We start from the raw sequence: 22,637 nt of genomic DNA, 5'->3' as shown, positions 1-22,637 counted from the left end.
TCGGACACCGCTGATTTTTAGGCCACAAAATATTGTTTTCCCTGATGGACCGCGTGCAAAGGGCGGCTCCCGTCGGAATCAGCGGTGCAGTCCGGATGGCTCGTACTCTAGCGCTAAATGTTATGCTCAGTGTCGCACCTATTTACATGGCGGGCAAAGTGGTGTCGGTGCGCTCAGCCAGTAGGAACAAAACCCAGCGTACGGGCAAACGATAATTCTCAAAACCTTCAACTTCTTACCGGAAGTAAAGGAACGGAGTACTCTGAGGCTGGCCTAAAAATGAATGCTTCTCCACGCATATCAGTCTCTGGAGTAAAGGTCCAATAAACAACTTCACGGGCAGATCGAAGCTGGACGGCACAGTTGGAGGCGATGCCTACTGCCAGCAACTCTCAATTAATATTATGTTTATACTGCCGGGTCTCTGGAGCATCTTTCAAGCATAGAAAGTAGAAATTTGATGAATAAATATAAAAGTTATGAATGGTCAAATGAAATGCGAGCAATAAAGAATGTTACTCATACGCGAATGAGTAACATTTTCCGTTGTAAAGTTTGAATTTTTCTCATTCAAAATGCAAACTTAAAATTAAAATATCTTGGGAAAATTACGCCGTTTGCGTATCTCGTATTTATGTATTCCACGGCCCAGTACTCATAAAATTTATGTTCTATACAAATATGCAAGTTAGTTATTGCCCTCCGTAAAGATATTTTCCATCTCATACTTAATAGAATTATTACACAATTAAACTTACTTGCCAATTGTTTATCAAAACTTTCTTGTATCTTTCTTGCAGTAACAACCAGGAAAACTTAAGCCACCAGCTGTTCCTCAACTTTGCTAGTTGGGACTCCCAGATTGGAAACGTGCACATCGGAAACCAAACACATAACAAGCTAATACTTACATAGGTATTATCTAGAGAGTACACAAATGATGAACTTCTACTTCTACGAAATAAGCGATGCATAATTCCTTCAAAGAAACAAGTAACACTAATATAAACATAACACACACTTGTGACCATTTAACTTTTATCTGACGGAAGTATAGAAATAAACACAAAATAAATGTAAGCTCGAAGAAAAGAAAAGCGCCCAGGATAACAGCAGCTTAGTACAACAGAAGAAAGCCAACAGGCGAAAAGTTGTGTGTAGCAGAAAATCGCCAGAATACGTAACAAAAACTCATTCGAAAAGTGAAAAACAAAGTGCAAAAACCCCACAGCAGAAGCAACTAAAATTAGAAAACGGTCATCAATTATCTGCTTAGCAGCAGGTGTAGGGGATAAAAGTAAAAACAGACAGGATAACCAGGCGACGGACGTCAGAATACAAAACACAACGGGTTGCTTGTTAACCACTACCACTTGAGCCGTTACGAACGTGTGAAGTGACTGCTCTATAAGTTGTGTGAGTGGAAAACCGACAAGGCAACGAAATTGGATTAGAGCTGTAGAATCGAACAAATCGGACGTTGTACTTAGTGCGAATGTGCTGGTAACAGGGCAAGTGGGCGCGTAACGGAACCTGGCGGAAGCTTAAGAGCATTGAGCGCAACAAATTACATATTCGCAAGTGTCCAGGAACTTGAAGTGAATGAGGGCGCACGTTTCAGCAAATGTATACTTAGTACATGTACCTACTTGTGAACAAAATTGACAGCCGATCGAAGTTAGTTACTGTCAATTAAACCTGTAAGTTTAACGGAACGCACAAACGCACACAAGCACTGATGTATGTAGTTACTAAAAACATATCTTGAGTCAGACAATGTGGGAGCGAGTAACTGTATGCCAAATGTGAGTGAACGGCTATTGAACTGGTTACGCTCATGCCAATGATTTCCTCAAGAAATTTCATGTATGAGCAGCAACAACAAAATCAACAACCTAACACATACCTAATTCAAAATGACAGATGTGTCACCGACAGCTGCACCAACAGCAACAGCAACAGTAACAGCAATGACAACGCCAACCGCAGCAGGCACGGCAACATCTCCGGTTGCCACGACAGCAGATGGCGACTTAACTGGCTCTTTGCTCAAAAGCATAGTTAGCTCTATCGATGACCCCGATGTCAGCATAAATAAATCTTTTACAAATGGAGATGGTCATCACGTGGACAAATTGCCGTCACTTATAAAAACTGATAAGCCACACTTGAATCAAAACAACAACGAGCGTGTAGTCGATAGCGGCGACAGTATGACAACCAGCTTGTCCAGCAAACGTTCCTCGTGCGGTTCAGTTCAATCACCCACAGCAGACGCAACTAGTCCGCGTGAACGCACACAATCCACCGACAATGGCGCCACCACTACCATTACCAGCAACAACAGCGCAACTAACTCGATATCCGCTTGTGACATGGCGACGCTAAAGCATTCCCCCAACAATAGCGCAGACAATACGGCTCTCAATTCGCCGGTGAGTTGTTGTAGTCCGATTGTGCACGCGATGACGCCGACGACGACAACTGCAGCAGCGGCCGAGCGGGCAGCCGCATGCAGTAATGGCGGCAAAGTTGCCCGACGTGAAGCCACGCAACAAGAAGTAGACGAAGTGGCGCGTTTGTTCGAGGAAAAGCCGGAAGCATTCGAGAAATGGCTGATGGAGCGTGCACCGCCAGAGGCATTGGCGCGATTGCACGAATTCATCGATTCCCGAAAGCCCCCGAAACGACCATCAGTGACATCCGATCTGTTTCAGCAATGGATGGCGGCGTCACCTGTGCCGGTGAGTAATTGTAGGGATAGTGGTTTTTGAACATAGATATAGGTATTAGGACGATTCATTGAAATATCGTGGCATATTTAAAATAATGAGACTTTTAAAGTATTTTCTAAAACCTTTAAATTCAATTTTTATTGAAAATTTCCACTAGGGATTGAAATGACGGAAATGTTGTGCTATTTAGTAAATTTCAATGATAGAGTCAATGTTATTGTTGCTTATTAACATTTTATTTTTAATATGTTTATTTAGCTTTGATAGAGATGATAGAGGTTTTTTCAATTTAATGCCCAGTAAAAGTTTTGCCATTTACTGCCCACCGGAAATTAATCGGGCCTGCAGTCTCCTAAAATCTCACTGCGCCCTGATATGCATATAACGCAGAGAAAAATCCAATCGGGCCTCTAACCCCGATGCACGACGATCCTTTTTTTTCGGGTATGAAGTCCTAGTTCTTAAAGTTTGCTGGGTGCTAATACCAAGGCTTCCTACTCACCCACCAGCGCTAGATAGGGAGTTGTCCGGAGCGTTCCACTGATTCCGACAAGGATGACACTTTACATGCGCTCTAACTTCCTAACTCCAGTAGACTTTTTTTTAGTGCATTTTAGAAACACTCACACAGTTAATTTCAAGTTTCGGCTACACCTGAGTTGAGTGCGGTACAACGCTGGTCACTTAATATCAGCCGAAATGCGAAAAAATAAATTATGCCTAACAACAGCGAAGAGCCTGGCAATTTCGCAGCCAATTTTAACTGCATAAGTGTGTACATTAGGGTGGTATAAAATAGGTAAAGTCGGAATTTTAATGCTCTCACCCCCTGGGATTGTTCTATGTATAGCGAACAAATATACTCCTATTGTTTTTTATTTTTAAATCAAAAAATATTTAGAGCTTTTCGTAGAAATAGTATAGAATTCTTGAAAATCATTGTCTTTCGATCGGAAAAATCTGGTTCTCGTCAAGAGACTTCCAATAAAAATACCGAATTGTTTATTTAACCATTTTCCCCTATTGCATTTGCTGGCATTTTTTGGGGATTTTGGCGGACCTATAAAATATAGTTACTTTGAAAAAATTATTAAATAAATAAAAGATTATTATTAGTGGGAATCTCCTGAAGTGAAACAGAGTTATCCGATGGAAAGATACTGATTTTCAGGAACTATATACCATTTTTACGAAAAGCGGTTTTTTTTCCATATATAATAAATACATGGAAAACTCTAAGCGCTTTGAGCAACCTTTAAATATTTTTTTTTCTATTAAAAAAAAATTGCGGTATATTTTTTTCAGTATAGAACCATTCTAGGGGGTGAGACCACCCTAATGTGCATACATATGTACGTGTGCAAAGCCAATTTTCCAATAGCAACAAAATAAAATATTATGCGAGCATTAAAAACAACTACAGTACATATAACGACTCGCGCTGCTTGCGTAACACTTTAAAATTTAATCGTTATTTACGAACAGTGCATAAACCTTTACATCCATTAAATGTTATATATAAATAAGTGTATATATGTATGTATGTATTTTCATAACTATTGGCCATAAAGTTGCATTCGCCGGCAGCTGTTGATATTTGCTACTTGGTGTGTCGCCAGTTGTTGCTTGAATGTGTGGTTTTATGTGGCTTCCGGTTGGCGGGTTTCTGGCTTTCCGCCTTGCTTTGCATTTGTTGCGCTTTATAGCACTTTTGGCCAAAATACATACATAGATTGCTGGCTGCGCTTTAGTAACAAATTGAACAAGCAATTCATAAAGTTTATTCATAAAATTTACGAGTTGTTTGTGCAACGTTGCTTGGCAAGTTGTTACAGTCTTCATTGATAGTTTTAAAATAAAATGTCTGCTGAGTGGCGTGTTAACATTTTATACGTATCATAAAAAACGTGAGCATAATATACTATGCATTTTATTTATTATTTTTTAATAGGTGAGCTATTTTCTCTTCTCTTTTTAAATTGAGATTTCACACTACTTATTTCAGCTTTTAAGATTCAAAAATATCATAGCATAGAAAATAGCATTTTCGCAGATTTCACGAAAATCGGACACCGATGAGTTCAGCGTTAGCCCGGAATCTTACGCATATTATACAGAGCATACTACAGTGTGATTCAATGTAAATAAAATACAACCAATTTTGTAGAAATTATTTTTATTTACATATTTTATTTTTATTAAATGCCCGCCCGTCTCCTGTGACATCACAGTATGGAATTGTTTGTCTCGAGCTAATTGGCATAGACCTCACAGAAAATAGTTCAATGGTGTCGAACCGCAAGATCTCGGCGGCCATTTTTCTTCGCCGTTAATAGGCTTTTAAATTTTACAGTAGTCTGTTAGTCAATGAGTTTACAGGAGCGGTATTGCATTTAAATTTACTGCGCGGGAAATGCAAAATAACACTAACTTTTCAAATTGCCCTCCTATTAATTTCCTACCATTAACGGAGACCAATAATTCATAGATATTTAAGAATTGCACTATCGCTTTAAAGACTTCAAATGCATTGCATTATTCAAACAATTTAGAAAAACATAATCGCATCACTAACTAATTGAAGTTTCGGTGCTTATTTCAACTCATGTCCTCTAAAATGTTGTAACCCAATTTACAATTTTGAAATAACCTTGTGAACTACATGCACTTATTGTTAGTCTCAAAATGAGTCAACAACAACATTCCCAATGTAACCACAATTCAATACTGTCAGTGAATCAAAAAAAGTCGTAAATGTATTTGCAAAAACATTTGCTAAAAAATACGTGTACTTTATTTGTTTGCGTGCCCACGCGTACAGTTTCCTAAAAAAAACAAAAAAAATCCATTTATTTCCGACTTTTATTGACGTTGCATTGAAAACAATCAGCAGCCAACACGAGACACGTGACCTCGCAACGAAAACTTCGAAAAACTCTTACTCGACATTCTGGCTTTATTTATTATTGATGGGCTGTCAGTAGATCTGTCATGCGAGTGTTTCGAGTATTACCATTGAACCGTTATTGTACATTTAAACTTTACAAAAGTTAAGGGCCATTGAGCAATGCGTTCAAGTGTATACCAGAAAATATTTTTAGTGATTTACCATAATTAAAATAAGCAAAATTTTACGGAAAACAGAGGAGTAAAGTTTTTAAATTTAATTTAAATTTAATTTTAAAGTTTCACTTACACATTTCTTATGTTGTCCATTGAGTTACCTCTTAGAAAATTTTCTTGGGACGATAAATGTATGAAATTCATGTGAAGTTTTTAGTAAAAGCACTGGCCGTCCAAACTTAAGTTCCACAACTAGCTAATTTCCATTTTTTAAATTTTTCAGCCAAGTTTTCTTGAAAAAAAGGCACAGCTGTGGTCCAATGCGATATTATATTGTACTGCATGGATTGCTAACGGATTGAATCCAGTCAGGAGTTCTATCAGAACTAAGATTAGGTGCTAGCTAGCTGCGGAAGTTTCCGCTATCGAGAAGGACTATGCAAATTTAGCATGTCAAAGCTTTCGACCAGCGCTTGCTGAATCGACTGAGTTCATCAGTACGCAGGCTGTCACTGGAACTCAGATACCCTCCCTGTCTGGATAGATGACCTCAAGCGTTCCCTGCCTAGTCAATTAATCATCTACGCAATTCCTGCAATATTCCTTTCTTTCTGATTTGAATATAATCCGAGACGACCGATAAAAATGACAAACATTTTCCGGCCAGTTTCTATTTTTACCCTTCTGATCTTTACATATTTCGCCAGTACGTAGCCACCCCCATCTACCGAACACTTTGGCAGCCTAAACTTAAGAGTAACAAAGCGTTCTATCATCTCACTTGACTGAGCCCCTGTTGCAGACGTTGCCCCTCAGCTAGAGGAATATCTGTAGAGAAGGTTCCAATTAGAACCAGCCTTGATACGCACCGATTTGTTTCTTTAGGTTTGAAGTCGGAAATTTTAAATATTTCAGAAATAGCAACCAGTGATACTTAGCCTCATGACAAAGCAGACTCACGATTGAGAGAATACAAAGGTTGCGCCGATCTCGGACCGCTATTCCTCTCTTAACAAATTTGACAGAATGGTTGTTTGCATGACGTCACACTTGTGCAACTTGTTTACGTTTTCCTTGCAACATTTTTGCTTCTTCTTCCATTCTTGCTCACGTTTTGGCATTTCTCTTTCGCAATTGCGCCAGTGTGACGTCACACAAAAGTTATTCTCAAAAATCCTCTCTGATCGGCGCAATCTTGTATTCTATCATTCTTGGAGCAGACTGCGGCAACCCTATCCGCAATGTCTAATTTCACGGTTTGCTATAATCTTCTCACGAATTTCCACTTTTCTAGTGCACTCTATTAGACCTCAATGACCTCATGCAACAAAATTGACTTCCCATAGCGCTTACATAGTAGTGTAGAGCCCCTGGATCCTTTTCTTACTCGCTCATCAATATTCGCTTTTCAAGATAGCATCCTTCCCGGGATCAAGCCCGACTTCGACTAAGCCGAAGTGGCCTCCATAAGATTATACAATGTGTCCAAAAACCTTCCTCTGTCGATGAGTACCACGTCGTTAACGTGAGCTATAAACCTTTCCATTCTCGCTCCTCCAGGCCGTCATTAGCGACGACCTTCCTTCGCGGAACATCTACTCACCATAAGCTGAACAGAGGTAACTAATTACCCATTCTGCTTCAACAGTTCTCATAGCAGGTTGTTCCCGACTAAAAGCTAAGACAGAGCTGTTACTTTCAATATCGAGGTCTTAGTTTTAAATGTATACCTGAAGTAATAGTGTGTAAGCCGGATTGCACTGATCTACTCCTCAAGTAGACGTGCATGCGAAAGACAGGTCAATTGGACTGTCGCGGCTCTTCAATAGGAGTATATGCTGATTGGGCTAAACTCCTTTGGATACAAGAAACTTACAATTCTTTAAGGCGTTTAGACGAATATCTGAAAAAAATATTTTTATTCTAAAGCACACGGAAGTTTCTAAAGCCAATTAAGCTTATGAAAAAATTTGAACTTAAAAGGGACAAGCAATGAGAAGAGTGTAAAACGTTTTTTGGCACACAAATAGAAAACCTATTTGAATTGCAATAAGATCACAGTTCCGCAGTAACAAACATATGTATGAATAATTGATTTCTTTAAGCTCAGTGCTAAACTGAAATGTAATCCATGACACAAGCATTTTTTCGTTCGTATCATATGAATACCATACAACTGCTCTATTTACCTTTCACTTTATTTGCCCTTTGCTTTTAAACCAAGTCACAGATATGCATTTTCCATTTAATATTTCTTCTTTTGTCTTCCGTTTGCTACACAAGCAGAAATCCCAATCTCGCTCACTGTCCACATCCTCTGGCAATTCAGTACTGGATAGTCGACGACATTTAATGGAATTGGATGAAGGTGAACTATTCATGGAGTTGATTCGTGATGTGGCCAATGAATTGGACATTGATGTGCTGTGTCATAAAATTCTCGTGAATGTGGGGCTGCTTACTCATGCAGATCGTGGCTCATTGTTTTTGGCCAAGGGACCACCGAACAATAAATACCTGGTTGCAAAGCTCTTCGATGTGACACAAAAGACAGGTAAGCCGACACTACTACTTTTCGTAATACTCACAATGACTCGTCTGTGTCTGTGTGGCAATTTGAACTCGACGTTGCATGCAAATGAAGTCGAAGAGCAAATCACAAGGGGCAAAAGCACGAATTGAAATGAAAGTGAAAATAGATGTTTTTCTTTTGCCTCTTTACCAATGGTTTTTTTTTTTTTTTTCTTACAATAAATGCACTGATTTATTTGCTATCTAAAATTTTTTCTGTTGACTGATTTTGCCATCTGTCGTTTGCAGCGCTCAAGGATGCTGTTAAGAAGGCTAAATTGGAAGAGATACGAATACCGTTCGGCGTTGGCATTGCAGGCATGGTGGCGCAAACTAAGGAGACGATCAACATAAAGGAAGCATACAAGGATGCACGTTTCAACTGTGAGATAGATTTAAAGACTGGCTATAAAACGAATGCAATATTATCGATGCCCATTTGTAATTACGAAGGTGACGTTATTGGAGTAGCACAAATTATCAATAAAACGAATGGTAAGTTGAGAAAGAGTTTAGTTGGTTAATACAGAAAAAGTATAATTGTTATTTAAAATGGAATTTATTAGTAACTTCTTACTTAACCACTGGAAAGCATAATTGTATGGACTTATGAAATACAAGTAATTATGTGTTGGCATAAAATAGTCATTAAAACAAAATCCCTTGGTTGGGTCCTTCATATATTCATAGTTTTAACTGTAAATTACAATTTTTTAGACTAACTTACAATAGTTAGTTCAAATTACCGCCTAGTGCAAAGTACAGTTTGCTGGAAATTTGCGATTTGAACGAATAAATTAAAATTTCGGTTGCGATTTTTTGTAAGTAAATTTGCAAGATAAAAGGTACACTGGAGATAATTGATTTCAGCTGTTCTTAGCATTCTAGTCGCAACTGCAAATGGGGATGGAATATTTTCCCAAATTCATTTGAATAAAAACAAGAAATAAACTAGAATTCCAGCAGTCTCCGGTCTTTCTTTAAATGCTTTAGGAGGTACTTAATTTGAGTTATCGAATCAATTGACCAAGAAATGGTCTGACTTTTCTTAGCAGTTTATCAAATATAACACTGTAGGAACGCTGAAATGACACAAAGAATGCCGAGCCACGTAAACTTGATTTTGGGTTGTAGATTATGAGTCTGTATACTGTTTTTCTAGATCAGGTCATTTACCCAAGATATTCTCATTTTAAGTTTGCAATGTGAATAAAAAGAATTAAAATTCTAACATGGAAAATGTTTTTCATACGCCATGTGTGAATGTGACCGTTTACATGGCGTATGAGTAACATTCTTTCCTGCATAAAAAATCATTACGCATTTTAATTTATTTATCCATCGATTTTCTTTGTTAGTAGCTTTATTTTTTTGTATAAAAGAATAGGGCTCGAATCGTCACATACGATATTTGACTACTCATCACGTTAACACACATTTCTCGGATTATGACATACGTGAACGTACTCTTTGTCCCATACAGCTTACGTTACGATTCGAGCCCAGGCTTCCATCTCGTAGCTATTCTATTTCACTTTGGACCATCGTTGTAAAGGCGGTACGAAAAAATATACTGGCACTACAAAGAACGCTTCATCGGAAAATGTGCGCAACCACAAACAGTTCTCAATGGACTTGTGCGATAGACAGTTGTTACATTTTACCTTCAACGCTTCCGCCCTAATTGGAGCAGTATAAAGTAAAACTAAGCTGACTACCCTACTGTAAAATATTCATCTAGTATGTTTAGGACTACCATTATTAGGCGTAAATCTAGATAGATGTGCTTGAACATTCGAAGCCTTTTCGGAAGCACGCTCGAGTTGGGTCTTAAAATTTATTCGGCCAACAATCATAACGCCCATATATTTAATTGTGGACTTGGATGTGGTGGATTCGGACCAAACGTTAAATCTTATCGTGTCTGCGACTTTCCTGCTGCATAATAAAACTGCCTATGTTTTGTGATCCGCGAGGCTTAAATTCCTACTCCTCCTCTTGCATACCTTTTATAGTGTTGTTAGCTTTGGTCTCAATCTCCTAGATATGTTCCGCTACGACCACAACGGCGATATCATCTGAAAATCCATATTTGTACGAGGAAGCATATCGATACGCAGACTGCCGCCATACTTCAGATTCCAAAGGAGTCATCCGAGAACAGATCCCTGAAGCACCCTCACCGAGACGCTACGCTGTACTGCACAGATATCCTATCGCCTTAGGACGTTAGCTTACGGTCTGGTAGATAGCTTCTGATTATTCTTGTGATATAAATAGCTTGGAGCTTCAATTTTAAAGAGCGTTTCCATTATGCGCTACCAGTTCGCGGTATTAAAAGCGTTCTTAACGTCCAGCGTTATTATAGCGCAGCCTCTTTGGTTATTTGTCGATCACAAATTTAATGGCGTCTTTGGTCGACCGGGATTATCTGAAGCCAAACTGGAGGGTAATAGAAAACCCATTTATCTGCGATCATCGTGAGCCTGTATACAGATAATTTTCTCAATGGTTTTCTCTACTGTGTCCAGCAGGCATATTGTGGGGGTAAGACGGCGGTTTATCCGGTTTTTGATTTTCCAACTAATTACTCGGAAATGTGTATGTGTAAAACGTTTTTGTAAGTAAGTCCGGCCGTGAGTGTATCGTCACATTGAGGGCCTTATTAGGTACTCCGTCAACCCTTGGTGGTCTGGTATATTCGTGTCGTGAACTATTCAGCTTATAAAAAAACAGCTTCGATTTGAAGGGCACGTAAATTTGTTGGCGGAAATTCGTCGAATATATATATATATTGAAGCATCACCTATTTAAAATCGCTTAACAAAAATCATGCGTTGTCTATCTCAACACTTTCACAGGTTCCATGGAATTTAGCGACCATGATGTAGAGATCTTTCGTCGTTACCTGACCTTTTGTGGCATTGGCATACAAAATGCCCAACTATTCGAGATGTCCGTCCAGGAATATCGACGCAATCAAATACTTTTGAGCTTGGCGCGCAACATATTCGAAGAGCAAAATAATTTGGAATGCTTGGTAACGAAAATTATGACTGAAGCGCGTGAGTTGCTGAAATGCGAAAGATGCGCAGTGTTTTTAGTGGATTTGGATTGCTGTGAAGCGGTAGGAGGAGAGAAACTAATTTTAGTGGATATCATAAATTTTATACACACTTCTTGGTATTAATTACAGAGTCACTTGGAGAAGATTATTGAAAAGCCAAATCAACTTCAAAGTCGATTAACTCGCGCGATTAAAGATGTTGAGGACGATGAAAAGGATGACAAAGTAAGTAAGAAGGAAATAGAATAAGTCTCGTTAAAGTAAAGTGTTTCTTTTCTGCGCTTTTACAATTCCCACACGGCACCTCACAGCAAAAGACGCGCACCCGCTTTACGGTGCTTTTTGAGTTGGGCGCCTCCAATCAATCGGCCAACATTTCTCGTCCCTCCGTCAATGATCTATGCAATTCCACGTTGGCGCAGATTGCACAATTTGTTGCGACAACCGGTCAGACGGTGAATATTAGCGATGTACATGAGTGGGTGCGCGAGCATAATCAGATCCGTACTGAGAATGAAATGGACGCCACGAAGGCGATTCTATGTATGCCGATAGCGAATGCGCAAAAAACGGTAATAGGTGTGGCGCAGCTGATCAATAAGGTAAGGCACTGATCTCGAGTTGTAGTAATCCAAAAAATGGAAAAGAAAAAAAAAATACTGATTTTTTTTTATCATTTTAGAGCACTGGTCTGCCTTTTACCGACTCGGATGTTTCAATTTTCGAAGCTTTCGCTATATTTTGTGGCCTGGGCATACACAATACGCAAATGTATGAGAATGCTTGCAAACTAATGGCCAAGCAGAAGGTGGCATTGGAATGTTTATCTTATCATGCGACCGCTAGTGCGGAGCATACTAACAAGCTGGTCAGCGATAAAATTGAGTCGGCCGAAAAATATGATCTTTATAGTTTTAAGTTTATTGGTAAGTTGTGGAAGTTCATAAATCCGTAGATGCTTAATGGTTAGAGATCATCTCTTTCCTTCCCTTTCGGCAGACTTTAATCTCTGTGATGATGACACCTGTCGCGCCGTCTTGCGCATGTTTCTACAATGCAATCTAGTCGCACAATTTCAAATACCCTATGAAGTAAGACGGTGACTCGTAACTCCCAGTGGTGCATTTCTAAGCTAATCATATGTTTCTCTCCAGGTTCTTTGCCGTTGGGTGTTGAGTGTACGCAAGAATTACCGTCCCGTTAAATACCACAATTGGCGTCATGCACTCAACGTGGCTCAAACTATGTTCGCTATGCTGAAGACTGGTAAAATGGAACGCTTCATGACTGACTTGGAAATACTAGGTCTCTTGGTGGCATGTTTGTGTCACGATCTCGATCATCGTGGCACAAATAATGCATTTCAAACCAAAACCGAATCACCATTGGCTATTTTGTATACGACAAGCACCATGGAGCATCACCACTTCGATCAGTGTGTAATGATTTTGAATTCGGAAGGCAATAATATATTTCAGGTGAGATTTACATATTATACTAAAGTCAACAGTGAGCTAAAAGTAACAGCGTGTTAGTGTCTTAACATGGGCTATATTCCGCTAAGCTGGAGAGAGACGAAAGTCAGGGAGGTCCTTTCGCGCACCAAAGACTTTAGACTCCAAGGCTGACCTTTTTCCTCTTAAATACATTAGTAGCGTCTCGCCAGTGCAGAAAATCTCCGAAAAGCGCTCTACACTAGCTTCTCGGGCTGGTCGAAAAGAAATTATAAGATGAATGGTATGCTTTGGTTGTATTTTTAGACATAGAGGACGCATTCAAAAACATTGACGCAAGCGCCATAGTGGGTTCGGCACTGATTCTATACTCGTCCGCTGGAAGATAACCGCTAGGCTTGGTAACACCACAAGAAATAGACAGGTCTTATGAATCACCTCCAAACCCAAACTAACCAACCTACATTTAACCATTCCTTAAATGTTTCACTAGGGTCTGATTCCACAGCGTACATCCAACGCAGTTCTATCTTGAGCGCATAAGGGTGTATAAGGATCTGCTTAGACCAACAAGTGACTGCGTTTCCAAAAAAAATTTGGATTGCTCGGGGTTTGAATTAAACTTATAGGCCGAGCTTTTTAACATAACCTCGACAACTTTGCCATCATATTTTACTGGCAAGATATAAATCACAGTGTTAAGCGTCAGAGTGATCCGCTGGAATCTTCTGGCAAGACCTCCTTAAATATACAATAAGACTACAGGTTTATATTCAGTAAAACACCTTTGTTAACCTTCCTATTGTTCCTTACAATGCATGACGTTCTTCGAGTAGGTAGCAGCTGCCCCTGACTGTAGCTTAGCCGCTTAGTCTGCGGATTTATTGCCGAAATTTCGGCTTAAAAATATTACAGTACTCCGGGAGCTTAAAGGACTGTTTGGACAAGTAAAACGCAGCTCCTACTTCTTCGTTCATTCTGGAACCATAAATAACTAATTTTATTTTGTTGTCTATCAGGCACTTTCGCCCGAGGACTATCGCTCTGTTATGAAAACCGTGGAAAATGCTATACTCTCCACCGATCTGGCGATGTATTTTAAGAAGCGTAATGCTTTCCTGGAGCTCGTGGAAAATGGCGAATTCGATTGGCAGAGTGAGGAGAAGAAGGAGCGTAAGGCACACTTTAGTGATTTTCGATTAAACTTGAAGCTAACTTGAATGAATTTGCAGTGCTATGCGGCATGATGATGACCGCCTGTGACGTGAGTGCCATAGCAAAGCCTTGGGAGGTGCAGCATCGACTAGCCAAGCTGGTTGCAGATGAATTTTTCGATCAAGGGGATCTAGAGAAGCTACAGTTGAACACACAACCAATCGCAATGATGGATCGGTGAGTAAACAAAAGAGGAAAATTTGAGGGAGACATTTTTATGGCCAACATTTGCAGTGAGCGCAAAGATGAATTGCCCAAAATGCAGGTAGGATTCATAGACGTCATCTGCTTGCCGCTATATCGCGTTCTTTGCGACACTTTTCCCTGGATAACACCACTGTATGAAGGCACGCTAGAAAATCGACGCAATTGGCAAGACTTGGCTGAGAAAGTGGAAATGGGTCTGACTTGGATAGATCATGATACGATTGATAAACCAGTGGAGGAATTTGCCGGTAGGTCCATTTAAAATTTTCCAATATAATCGTAAAGACTTTCATATATGTATGTACTAAAACATACATACACGCGCTCCATTCTTTCCAACCAGGTTGCGCCGATGAGGAGATTAAGGATATTGAATTCACGGTTACCACACTCAATTGTCATCCGCAGCAACTGCATGGCGATGATGCCTCCACGCCGGAACACCATCGCGGCAGCACACGACTGAGTATCAAAAAGACCGGCGCGCTAGGCAAAGCGGTGCGTTCGAAGCTAACAAAAACGCTCTACAACAGCATGGATGGTGTCAAACAAAAATCATCCTTCAAGCTATTAGACACTCATGTGAGCGAAGATTTAGATGATAAAAGTCCAACAAGTCCTTCACAGCCCACGGCAGCAGGCCCCGGTCACATTTCTGCTTCGTCGTCGACCTCGTCGGCGGGTACTGTCGGCACGGCCGAGAAGTCAAAGAAGCGCTCCAAGCTGTGCTCGCTATTGTGACGAAAGCCCTCCAATTAGAATTTGGCGACCTCCACCGACAAGCACAGCAGCGGTGGAGGGTCGACCGATGTCTAATTGGATTAGAGTTTGTAGAAAAATTGTTTCAATTCACTCACAGTAAAGAAAAGCATTTTTTGAGTTGTGCATGGATGTTATGTGCTTCTCGCAAAAGTAGAGTAGGCAGAGAAAAGGGAAAAAAGAGCTAAAAAACCAAACAAGTAAATAAACGAATCAAAATTTTTAATGAAAATATGAAACACTGGATCAAAAAGAAAATAGATGAAATTTTAAATAGGAATAAGGATTCGGCTAATGCAAGAAAGTCAAAATAAAAAATTTTTTATTTTTATTTTTTGGTTTTCAAAGGCGTTTGGGGTCGAAATATCAGCAATACGACTACATTAGTGTTCGAAATTAATTGATTAAAGATCTATATTAAAACTTATTAAAGGAAAACAAACGAAGAAATATAGTCTACGTACATACAGGCAGCGACAAAAATATGGATACCCTGACGTTTTAACGATTTTATTTATTTATATTTACCATGCAGAATGTCTCTTCTCTTTTACTATATGAAGCAACACCCTCTGCGAAAAAAATTCTCAAAAATCATTGCTAATTTTGGGCGGCTTGAAACGTGCACTTTATTATACTAAAATTTAATGGGCTGCAAAACTGCATGCATACTCCAGATTTTTCTAAGTAGAATTAAAAAATTTTTAATTTCAATGAAAATTTCTTGGTATTTGCTACATTTTCCCCGAGTTCTATATAAAGTCAAAGAAATTGATTTTTTTGGGTTTTGCTGTAGAATGAACTATATTTTTATAAAAAAAATTTAAAAATTTTTTATGCAAAATATAAATATGTATATTGATTCCTGTAGGTTTTTCTGTTGAATGAACTATGTTTTTATAAAAAACTTAAAAAATTGTCTATGCAATATATAAGTAAATACAATTTTTAAAACGAGAGGGTATGCATATTTTTGACGCTGACTGTATATGTGTGCTAAAATTCTGGATAAAGTCTTACCCAAAACAAAAGCGTACTAAGCGTTGCAACAAAGCACTCTTTTTTTCTCCTTTGGTTGAATGTATTCCATGAGGAAAATATGTAGAAGTAACCCATGAATATGTACAAATGTATGTAATGTGGCTTCACTTAAACTCTTAGTTAATATTAGTAGTACATTTTTGTATAAAATACAAATAATTATATGTATGTATGTACATCAACAACTTCTTTTTTATAATTACATAAAAAGCTAGTCAAATTTTCTTTAAAAAAAAAGTTTGTATTTATATACAAGCATTACTGCTGCAGCAATGCAATTTCTTGTTCTAGTCGTATCAAATGAAAAACTAAGTAAATATAAATTAAATTTACATAAAAATGTTTATTTTATTTTAAGTTTAGATATATTAGAAAAATAGCGTAGGTTTGCTTAAGAAACGCCATGCGAGAAAAAGCAATTTTGTAAATAGTGAAAAATTACTTTATTACATTATGTATGTATGTACGTAAACTTAGCTCGGAGAGCTTTAAGAGCCGTGCACACTTTCAAGCTACGCCCCTTCGCGCACTTAGTGATGGCAAAAATGTCGCAACTACTACTTACTATGATAGCAATACAAACCCAATGATGATATTTATGAAATCTCAAATATAAAAAATTATGTATTTATGTATGTAAGTTTCTATGTAATTGGCTGTTGAAAAATTAATTAATTAAATGTGGCTAAACAAAAAAAAAAGAAAACGTTTTGAATTATTAAATTGAGTAAAGAAACTTTATAAATGTGGGCACACAGTTTACATACAATTGAATTTTCTGAAAGTTATACTAATGCAAAAATTTGTTAAATAAAGAATTTTGTTTTCTTTTTAAATTTCCAAAATGCATTTGATTGTTTTCGCAAAATGTATGGTAAAAATTTTAAACTTTGTTATTAGTGTTATTTAGCCCAAAAAGTGTAGTGTAGTGCAAACAAAATTCATAACAAATAGCGTAGTATAATCTTGCGTTACTAAAAAATTTTTAAAACTGCATACTCGTACATACATGTGTACATAGGTGAACGCTTACAGAATATACTGCAAACTACGTAATGAAAAATCAAAAAAAAATATTAACCTATAAAAAACGTGCATGTCAATTTCTAATTTAACCCTTCGTCAGGCGCAATATGGCGACCGTCAATTTCGGGCGCAATGTGGCTAACAAACACATACTAAACAAACAATTATATAGTTTATACATCTTGGGAATGCTGGCACGGCATTTAGGCATGTTGAAAGGAAATAAATGTAAACAGTTTTGTAAAAATCCATTGACATAAATTTAGCAGCTACTACAAAAATCTTAAAATAAAATTAAAAAATCAAAAGGTAAAACATACAACGTAAAATAGTTTAGAAAAAATGCAAACATTCCATAAAGATTCAACTCTGGGACATGCACATAATAGCTAGTTTTAGATGAATAATAAAATTAAAAAAAAATAGTTCTGAAAACAATTAATTTAATACATTTCACGAGTTCGGGCGCAATGAGCTTCTCGGATCAATTCTACATAACTTCTCGTACTGGAAGTCAAACAAAAACTGAGTGGTTTTGCTGTATAGAGCACATCAAAAGAGGCAGCTACTGAGCGTCAGCAAATTTAACGGTATAAAAGGGCAGGGCGAAGTAAAAAGATGTGCTGGCTGTGGCTCACAGACCAGTTGCGCCCGACGAAGGGTTAAGTATGTAATGCATGGAGAGCTTATACAAAATACCCTCTAACACCTCTCTAGAGTTCCCTATCTAGCTCTAATGTGACTCATGTTATTGTTGTTGTTGGTCTAACAGCATACAAATTCCTCACAGAGTTTTTGGGAAGTATTGCTGAAGGGAAAGTCTTTAGCCAGATATAAATCTGGGTCGTTCCGGTTACGTAGACGTAGACGTGACATTGGCCCGTAGTCATAGTCAAAATAAAGTCGACTTTAAAGTTAGTTGCAGCTTTTTTGACAGATATCCCATTGAAAATTATGTCAAAAAGCTGCAACTAACTTTAAAGTCGACTTTATTTTGACTATGACTACGGGCCATTGATGTTAACGTTCTCACGACAGTCGGGTCTATGTAACTAAGTAGATCTATTTATATATGAGGCCTTGAGAGCCACAGTAGCCTAGCTGACATTTCAAAAAAAAAAAAAAATGAGGTGCAGCTTAAAATGCATTACTATAAACGACATGATAATAGCCCGACCACGGAAAATTGCAGATAGACGATATTGAATATGAGCCATCACCACGTGCATGTGTATGTGTATGCACAACAACATAATCAAAAGCAAAAGTAAGCACAAATAAAATAAAATGGAAAATTAGAAAAAAAATTCTGTAGTTTCCTTATATGAAATTGATGAGGGGAACTCATGGATAAGAAAATTCGGAAAATTACGAAACAAAAAACATTAAGGGCCAATTTAAGTGCGGATTGATGATTAAATTCTAATATTCATTTTCGGCTATTTAAATAAGAACTCCTAATTAAAGTTAAATGTGATTTAAATTTCCGATATGAAATTAGACATATCTATATGTAATATGAAGCTTGATTTAAGAGAAGCGAGAAATCATAAAAAGAGCGTCATAAAGTATGCAATATTCGTCCACAAAACTCTTGATCAAAGCTCAATCATTCAACATTGTTACTTGCTATGGAAGTACTTGCAAGCAAAGGGAGATTCGTCAGTAATACCTTACCAGCAATCTACTTACTTTACTTTAACAAAGACATGACCGCCTTATGTAAGCAGGAATTTAGAATGTACATTTGGTATCAGGCATACTTCTGAGCCGCTTTATAAAGTAAGTTACGTAGAACGTAGAGCAGTCGCTCGGAGTAGTTCGGCGCTTGGAAATAACTTCGGTGGCACGTTATTTTGCAACTGACAACGAAATGTGTCGTCAGAGGTGTTCATTTTATGCTTTACTAGTAGATGACATTAGTCATGACATTTTTGGTACTAAAAACTGAAAGAAAACATGGCCTATACCGTAACTGCAAGTCTATACCTGCGCTCTGGCGCTCGAATACGAACTGTTTTTTCGCGTGCGAAATCTTATCGCAGGGAAATTTTTGTACGTGGGCATTTGATCGCATACCAGTGCAGTGCGAATTTGTTGTAAGTTTTTTATAAATGTTGCGAAAATTTTATTTCATTTATTTGGTTGTGTCTGAACAACGTTTCTCCGAATAACACCGTTTCTTTCCTACTCGGAATCAAAGCAAATATGAAAAAGCAGTGGCTAAACGCATAGTTAGGTATGCGATAAATGGTATGAGATATCTCTTACTTTATATCGTATACTTTCTGCGATGGCCGGTCTACACCTGCGATATATCTCTTAAGATGTTTCGTATGCGAGCGCCCATAGCAGGTATAGACATGCAGTCAGGTGTTTACCTATTTTGCCAGTTGGTATGTACATATGTACGTATGTATGAACACATCTTCATGAGTATGGGCTTGTTCGAGTTGCAATCACAACCGCAGTGTTGCGCGAATTATTAAAGTGCTAACTGAAATGGAAAAAGTCGTGACTAATATTTTTAATATTTATTTTTTTCATAAAATGATGTGGGTGTTGTAATTCTATGAAATCCATCATATCAATCAAAAAGTTAATTTTGAATTTTTTATTAGTTACGACCTTTTATATTTCAGCGACGATGTTTGTTACGTCTTTTTGCATTTCAGGTGACGATATGTAATTCTGATTACTAATACTTCTTTACTACTAGTATACTTCTACTACTAGTAATACTAGTACTCTACGTGAACTTTGTTACTTTTATTCAACTCAGAATTTATGACATCAAAAGAGTCCGAAATGGGACAGTCTACACAGTTGACTGGTCTTAAAATCATATACATATATGCGTATGGAAAATTTCCTACTTCATATGGAAATATCGTTTTGTAAAAATAAAAAATTTGTTCGTTATATAATATTGAAAGCAGGTGTTTTCTTTCTCGTGGTGAATGCTTTAACAAATTGTAGCAGTAGTGCAATATCATAAGTAAGGCGACCATTTTCTACTATAAAGAGTTCCTTCTAGTGTCAAGACATATTTTTTCAGTGTAGGACTGAATAATCAAAAGTGTTTTCATTCAGCCCAAATTTGCAATCAAAATGGTTGCGAAAGTTTTTCTTACTTTCACATTCTCTGTGATTTTCCGCATGGCGCATTTCACCACGATTTTCCGTAGCACTACACGTTAAGTATAAATAAATAAATAAATATTTTTAATTTATATTTTTAACTAATCTTAACAGTAGTTGTTATATTTTTTATCCGACTTCCAAAAAAGGAGGAGGTTATCAGATATGTATGTATGTACATATGAGCCGTTTATTTTGAAAGTGGCTTAAGTCGCTTCATATCTATTGGGCTTAAATTACCGGTTACTTGTAACCGAATGCCGTCTATCGTCATAAACTAATGACAAAACCATTTGCCCATGGCTGATGAAGTTGAAGGAATAACCAGCGCGTTCAGGTACAAGGAACCGGCCACATTTAAGCACAAAAGGTGTGACATACATATTTAGAATGTATGAACACATGTCCGTCCCCTGCAAACCATTTTTTCTGAGTATTCTAAGCTGTAGAGAAATTTTAAAGAATTCGTAAAGATCTCATCCGATTTTTTTTTCTAAAATAAAATAAACTGTGCACGCTTCGATCCTCGTACGAAATTTCGAAAGCAAATCGGTAAAGCAATGAAAATAATGTGGCTATGTGAAGAATTACTTGCAGAATTTTTTCAGAGTTTTCTTGATTTTTCGTACAGAAATTTCTTTGAAGATTTTTGAAAAAATCGTTAAAAAAGTGAGATACTCCTAAAGATTTCGGGAGCTTTGGTTTGCAGGCTCGCTATGAATTTTCGTTTTTAATATATTAAATGTGTATACTGTGTTTGACTATAGTCACTATAGTTATATAGTTTTCAATTAAACGCACGAGATCAAGTGGCATGCACACTAATACATATAGTAAAATTAATGGCAACTTTAAATATATTATAAATGTATAAAAACCGTATTGAAAAAGCTTGAAGAATCAATTCGGGTCGACTTTATTTCGGCTATGAATAAATGTATTTTGTATATTTTTTGCGTTTTGCAAAGCAAAGTTTGTAGAACGAAAATTTTCAAATTAAATTAAATAAAGAATGCTAAATAAATACACGGAAGCTTGTTTCATTTGTTAATAGCGGAGAGAAGTGCACTATAATTAAACTGTGAATCTGAGTTTAGTTTAATTATAAAATTTAATGCACTTCATTACGAATCGAAATTCGAGCTACTTCATCTTCTTTATTTCAATATTTATTGTTTTTTATTAATATTTTATGCATTAAATACATGTGTAGGTTTAACTAAAACGCTTATACGTACATCTATATTTATTAAATATTTTACTTTTGTTCAATTTTAATCAGTGACTTACAAATACATACTATATCGCTTGAATGTTTCTATATTTTTCAATATACTAAACTGTTTGCATAAACACAACTGATCTACATGAAACACTACATATAGTTAGCGTCGTACCTCTGCAGCTTAAATTATTTAGTACTTTTTTTCATTCATGCACCAAGTTTTTTCATTGTCTACGCCACAATTACTTTAATAATGAAAAATGGGTCTCAAAATGCAGTACATATTTGCTTAATCCAATTATATCTGTACATATGTAAGTATAAATATGGCGCTGTCTGTAAAATGTTCATAATTATTCGCATGGAGCTAATTTTAAATGCCTAATTTTTTGATTTCATGCGGCTTTTTTCCGAGGATCATTGACACCATTTTCGTATTAGCAGTTTCCGCTAGATATTGAACTAAGTAAAGTATTTAGTATGTGATATATTATGTATAAATACAATTAGGTTTAACTAAAACATATTAAATTAAAATGGTTTTCTTAATAAAATCCGTCATAGCTTAGGAAATGCTAGAGCCTAATAAAAACCATTGGATAATCGAAGCTCGATTTGTGTTACGTTTTCTTCATCGTCTTTGTTTGATTATCGCAAACGTTGGTCTTATAAATTTTCACATGAAGAATTCTTCGGTCGAATGGGAAAGCGGAAGTCACGTCCGTCCTAGACGATCTAAAACAGATATTTCTATGACTCGCAAGCCTCGATACGTGGGATCGATCACTTGCAGTCCTTTTGGATTGTAAATTCGCTCATTTTGGGAGGCGATGAATTTGGAAATTTTGCGAAGCGTCTGTTGTAGAAAACATTTCGATAGAAATGAACATGTAGCACATTTAGTTTGCTACAAGCTATTGATATAAAGGCAGCACTTACCTTTTCGTAGTGTGTTTCCGAACACATGTACACCAAGTAAGCGGTGATGCAGCCAATACATCCCTCACAATATGTACTACAAGAGCCTTTTTCCGCCTCCGCAAAAAATTCATTCAGCCTATTGATGGTTGACTCAAATACCTGCCGCTCAACCTGCACAAAGGGCGTATCATATTACAACTATCATATAAACA

The 22,637-nt window shown here is 37.3% G+C and overlaps 2 protein-coding genes across 2 annotated transcripts in view; one reads left to right on the top strand and one right to left on the bottom strand.

The window, feature by feature from the left end:
• The window catches only part of LOC118737057 (cGMP-specific 3',5'-cyclic phosphodiesterase), a 90,346-nt gene extending 73,439 nt beyond the window's left edge, over positions 1–16,907 (top strand). The window contains exons 2-14 of the mRNA XM_036467303.1: positions 801–2,744; positions 8,085–8,352; positions 8,619–8,864; positions 11,231–11,496; positions 11,566–11,661; positions 11,748–12,038; positions 12,119–12,362; positions 12,436–12,527; positions 12,591–12,914; positions 13,910–14,063; positions 14,123–14,282; positions 14,340–14,560; positions 14,656–16,907. Of these exons, the coding sequence (XP_036323196.1) occupies positions 1,917–2,744; positions 8,085–8,352; positions 8,619–8,864; positions 11,231–11,496; positions 11,566–11,661; positions 11,748–12,038; positions 12,119–12,362; positions 12,436–12,527; positions 12,591–12,914; positions 13,910–14,063; positions 14,123–14,282; positions 14,340–14,560; positions 14,656–15,053 (3,588 nt within the window). The 5' untranslated portion in view covers positions 801–1,916 and the 3' untranslated portion in view covers positions 15,054–16,907. The remainder of the gene's footprint in view (positions 1–800; positions 2,745–8,084; positions 8,353–8,618; positions 8,865–11,230; positions 11,497–11,565; positions 11,662–11,747; positions 12,039–12,118; positions 12,363–12,435; positions 12,528–12,590; positions 12,915–13,909; positions 14,064–14,122; positions 14,283–14,339; positions 14,561–14,655) is intronic.
• Positions 16,908–21,323: 4,416 nt separating this feature from the next.
• LOC118737061 (golgin subfamily A member 7) overlaps positions 21,324–22,637 on the bottom strand; it is a 67,344-nt gene continuing 66,030 nt past the window's right edge. Inside the window, exons 3-4 of the mRNA XM_036467308.1 lie at positions 22,444–22,596; positions 21,324–22,360 (exon numbers count right to left, since the gene is read on the bottom strand). Of these exons, the coding sequence (XP_036323201.1) occupies positions 22,220–22,360; positions 22,444–22,596 (294 nt within the window). The 3' untranslated portion in view covers positions 21,324–22,219. The remainder of the gene's footprint in view (positions 22,361–22,443; positions 22,597–22,637) is intronic.

This window comes from Rhagoletis pomonella, unplaced genomic scaffold (assembly GCF_013731165.1).
Source record: "Rhagoletis pomonella isolate Grant_MI unplaced genomic scaffold, Rhpom_1.0 Rhpom_scaffold_00004, whole genome shotgun sequence".
Taxonomy (NCBI): Eukaryota; Metazoa; Arthropoda; class Insecta; order Diptera; family Tephritidae; genus Rhagoletis; species Rhagoletis pomonella.
The sequence above is the reverse complement of the archived record's forward strand: the minus strand, read 5'-3'. Positions and strand labels throughout refer to the sequence as shown.